General features: G+C 46.1%; 1 protein-coding gene across 3 annotated transcripts in view; it reads left to right on the top strand.

Moving 5' to 3' along the window:
- Positions 1-1,234: 1,234 nt before the first annotated feature.
- LOC111234467 (LIM domain-binding protein 1-A-like) overlaps positions 1,235-4,385 on the top strand; it is a 16,106-nt gene continuing 12,955 nt past the window's right edge. For all 3 annotated transcript variants that reach the window (XM_022762607.1, XM_022762600.1, XM_022762584.1), the window contains exon 1: positions 1,235-1,302. In XM_022762607.1, coding sequence (XP_022618328.1) covers positions 1,275-1,302 — 28 coding nt within the window. In that variant the 5' untranslated portion in view covers positions 1,235-1,274. The remainder of the gene's footprint in view (positions 1,303-4,385) is intronic.

Below are 4,385 nucleotides of genomic sequence, written 5' to 3'. Positions count from 1 at the left end.
TTAAACATTTTCCATTTTTCCTTTTTCTTGTATTCAGTCACAATAACTCAGTCTGTCATCCATCTGACAGGATCATGAGCAACAAAGACATCCAGCTCACGGGAGTCAGTTATGTGCTCGTGTGTCGGTGTAGTGAAGTGTGAGATTATGAGATTATTGGCCTCGGAGAACAGGCACGCTCGAGCCAAGAGAAGTTATGGGATGAACGAGAAGGGGAAACCACAGACGTGGACGAGGGGAAAGGAAATGAAACAAAATCACATCAAGCCACATCAAGCTGCAGAAAGGTCAAGGTAATATCAACAGGGTGAGGAGATTAAATTGACAGAGTGAAGGAAGATTAAAAAGCAAGAAAAGAGTAGAAAAAGAGAGAGAAGAGGCAGAGGCTGCTGGGCAAACAGTCTGTAGTCGAGTCGTACTGTTTACATGCAGCTCCTGTTGGTTGTGAGCGTGTGCGTGTTGGTACGTGCTCGCTGTTCCTGCCTCCCATGGGTCTCCAGTGTCCCTTCGCTCCAGGTGGGCTTTGCATTTTTAATCGATACTGTCTGTAGTGATTAACACCAGTCTTCTCTCTGCAGCAGAAAAACAGAAGGAAGGGGTGAGAGAGGGAGACAGAAAGAGAGATGGAAATCTGTCATACACGAGGCAGGGTGTGTGAGTGAGTGAGTGAGTGTGTGTGTGTGTGTGTATCCATGTGTGTTTGTTTGGCAGTAATGACCCTCTGCCTCTGGGCACCTACTGAGTATGTTTATCTCCCACAGCAGCAACGGGCAAAAATAGACGATGCATCACAGCCACACACACACCTTGTGCATTTTCTCTTTTTCCTCTCCTTTGCTCTAATTGCCTCCCTCTTGCATTCTGCCTCTCTCTCTCTCTCTCTCTCACACACACACACACACACACACACACACACACACACACACACACACACCTTTGCCTCCAATCCATATTACTTACTCCAGTCTCACATACCGTTAAGGCTCTTTCTTCCTATTTCACTGCTCTCTCATTTTCCCTCCCACTTGTGTTGCAATATGCCTATTAATGATGCAGCTAGAGCACCACTGCCAACTTCCTGCCTCTGACAGAGAGAGAGAGAGAGAGAGAGAGAGAGAGGAGTGTCTGTGTGGTGTACATGTCCTGCTTTGTACCACTCCCTCTTATCACTCCACCCCCCTGTCTGTGTTGTTTTCCTCAGAGTTGGCCCATGCGAGCAGCGTGTGGACTGAGTGCAGCTGTTTCGTTCAGAGCAGAGCCCAACATGTGAGAAGATGTCTGTTGGAGGTTGTGCTTGTCCCGGTGAGTGCCGACTCTCTCCCTCTCTCTCTCTCTCTCTGTCTCTCTCTCTTTCCCTCTCCGTCTCTCTTCTCCCTTTTTCCTCTTTCCTCCTCCGTCTCTGTGCTCAGTGGTGCTGTCAGAAAGATGACTTATGTAAAAGTGCTGCAAAGCCGCCTAGGGCCAGCGTCAAGCTGTGTGAGTCTGTGAGTGCATGCATGTGTGTGATGGTGAAGCCATGCTACACTTTCAACACATGTCCTAAAACAAGGTTATAGACTGAGGCTACCACACTTTAGGATTAAGTTGTTCAGCAGACCCTCTCAGTCACGCTAGCTTGCTGTGCAGCAGATCAATGGCTCTTTGAGTTTTGCCACGTACAGAGACACTGAGATATCAATAAGTACTTCACTTGCTGACTCTTTTCCCTCTTTTTGACTCTTTTTCTCAGCTTTATCTGCTAACTGCATGTCTGCTTCTTGATTATTTGTGCTCATATATGTCTAGAAGAGCTAGTAGAAATAACTGCTTGCTGTCACTGGAACTGTTGTTCATATTTGTCCCGGAACTCTATGACGCAAAAGTAGTTTAATTCACTCACAGCAAAATGGTTTAAGGTCTCTCTTGATGAGTTCAAATCACTGATGAGGGTACTTAAGAAGATTTAACTGAGAGTTGAATTTGCTTAAAGTTAAGCTGCTGTTTGGATAATAGACAGCTCTTTGTCATTGTGACTTTGCATTTTGCATTCCTGCATATTTTCGTTTTTCACGCAGTTGTTACGCTTGGCTTGGCTTTTCCTGGAATCAAGATTCTTGATCTCTTGAGCTTTAAATAACGGCTGCATAAACTATGATTTACTGCCATTGTTAATGGCTCCTTATTGGTACAATGTATCCACGCTCTGCTACTGTAGAGGAAGGATATCTAGTATTGTCTGAGTCTGTCTGCACGTCAGTCTTTGGCGACGCAAAATGTTTTGGCAGTTTTTATCAAGTAGATCCTATAATCTGTTCTCTCCCATAGAGTGTTCGGCCCTTTGTGACTTTGGAGTTATTTCTCTTTAACGGTACCCCCAGTGAGAGCAGGCGGGCTACAGAGACAGTTGCCTTGCACACAGTGAAAAAGCCTCGCACTGCCAGGGGACGGGCTCTGTGCAACACAAGGGAGCGAGTAACAGACAGAAATTGAATCGTAGCATCTGCTCGGGGGGATCTCAGAGAGAGCAGATTGAATTAGGGTGTCAGTATCATTTTAATGGGGCTGCTCTGATTCATTGGTAGTCAGCTATCAGATGGAATAATATTAGAGAGGCCTCTGCTTGATGGTCTCCTCTCTGATCACTCCTTACTCTATCCTGTAGTTTTCCAGTATCTCTGCCTCCTTCGCTCCCTCTGTTGACGGACTTTAACTGTGGAGCAGAAACTTTTTAATGACATCCACATGTTTTTGAAAGATGCACCAAGAACGAGGTCCACCATGTGCATGTTGTGCACCAACATTCAAACGCACACGAAGGTTTTGCACATGCAGGCATGCGTCCAAATAATACACCATGCACGTACACTACAGCACACACACCTTCACGAGGATCCTGCTGGGACAAGTTTAGGCTGGTGGATCTCTCAGATAACCACAGCAACATTGATCAACACAGGTTTGCAGTTTCTCTCCCCCTGTGTGTGTGTGCGCTGTAAATCATTATATTTGAAAGCTGGTTTGTTTACATTCTTGCATGATGGTGGATGGAAGATCCTCCCCATCCTTTGTGTGTGTGTTTCTGCCTTGGAAAAACAAAGCCGCTCTTATTCTAACATCACTTTCTCCTTTCACCTGGTCCTGGTCATCTTTGTTTTGTCATTGAGCCAGAATATTATTGAATAAAGGACTATGATCTGAGCGTATTTGCATGTCTGCCTGCATGTGAGAGAATGTGAGCCATAATAAGGAACAGACTTCTCCTGTCTGTCTGGTTCATTGACAACCCTGTGACATCCTGCTGTTGTTGTGACTTTGCTGTGAATCAGCCTTTTTAAGGCTTTGTTCCCCGCATGAAGGAGATCCGTCCTAACACAGTGGAGCCAATCACATCCTTTGTTCAGACTAAATGGTAAAAATAGATTGCCTGTGAGCTGAAGATACCCCCCCCCTCCATTTTCACATGTACCCACTCAACCATGCACTCCCCTCCGCTCACCACTCTCTCCGTCTCTCACCCATCTCATTCTAACCCCTCCCTCCTGTTTCTGCCTTCCTCATCTCACTCTCTCCCCTTCTTCCTCTTTCGCCCTCTCTCTCCCTCTCTGTCACTCCCTCATCCGTCGTTCACTGCCTTTTGCAGTAACAGTGCTGTTACCTCATGCAGAAAGTCACATGGTTCCTGATTGGAGAAAAGTGGCTTAAAGCAGAGCCAAAATGGCAGCCAAACAGCCAGGGCTTTTTTTTTTTTTTTTTTTTTTGATTACCGTTACACAACAACACGACTGCCTCAGCTTTATCTCACTGCACTGAAAGCCTGTGCCTCTCTTTCTTTTCCTCCTCAATTCTTCACTTCTTCCCTTCTCCTCGTCCCCTCCTCTCTCTACACTAGTGAGTCTCTCAGATCTTGTTTGCTAGATCAAAATGGCTGTGTGTGCAGAGGCAGAGAGAAAGAAGGAATGCGTGGGAGACAGAGATGCTGGGGAGTCAGAGAGATGAGGGTGAGGGGGGGTGTGGGTGGAGGGGAGGGAAGGGGGGGGGGATCCCTCACCATATGTTTAGATGTCGAAGGGAAAACTGTTGATGGATTCAATTATGAATGACACCATAAGAACATAGGAGGGGGGTAGGTGTAACAGGCTGTGATACTTAATCTTGGGGGAGCAGTGACTGTGTTGACCCCCCGGGTGGGAAAAGTAGCTGTGTAGAACAACTGGCAGTATAGCATCATAAACAAGGACTACTAAAAGCACCGTGAGAGCAGGAAGTGTTGTTGGAGAATAAGCATATACTGGGAAAACAGGCAAATGTAATGAATAACAATACAACCCCCTACATATTGACTTCTATAGTTAGATGTTGACTTTTCTGAGTCAGGACCCATGTGGCTCTAACAGTGGCCCCTTTTT

Source organism: Seriola dumerili, unplaced genomic scaffold (genome assembly GCF_002260705.1).
Source record: "Seriola dumerili isolate Sdu_G_001 unplaced genomic scaffold, Sdu_1.0 BDQW01000024.1, whole genome shotgun sequence".
NCBI lineage: Eukaryota > Metazoa > Chordata > Actinopteri > Carangiformes > Carangidae > Seriola > Seriola dumerili.
Note: the sequence above shows the minus strand (reverse complement) of the source record. Positions and strands in the feature narration are given on the sequence as shown.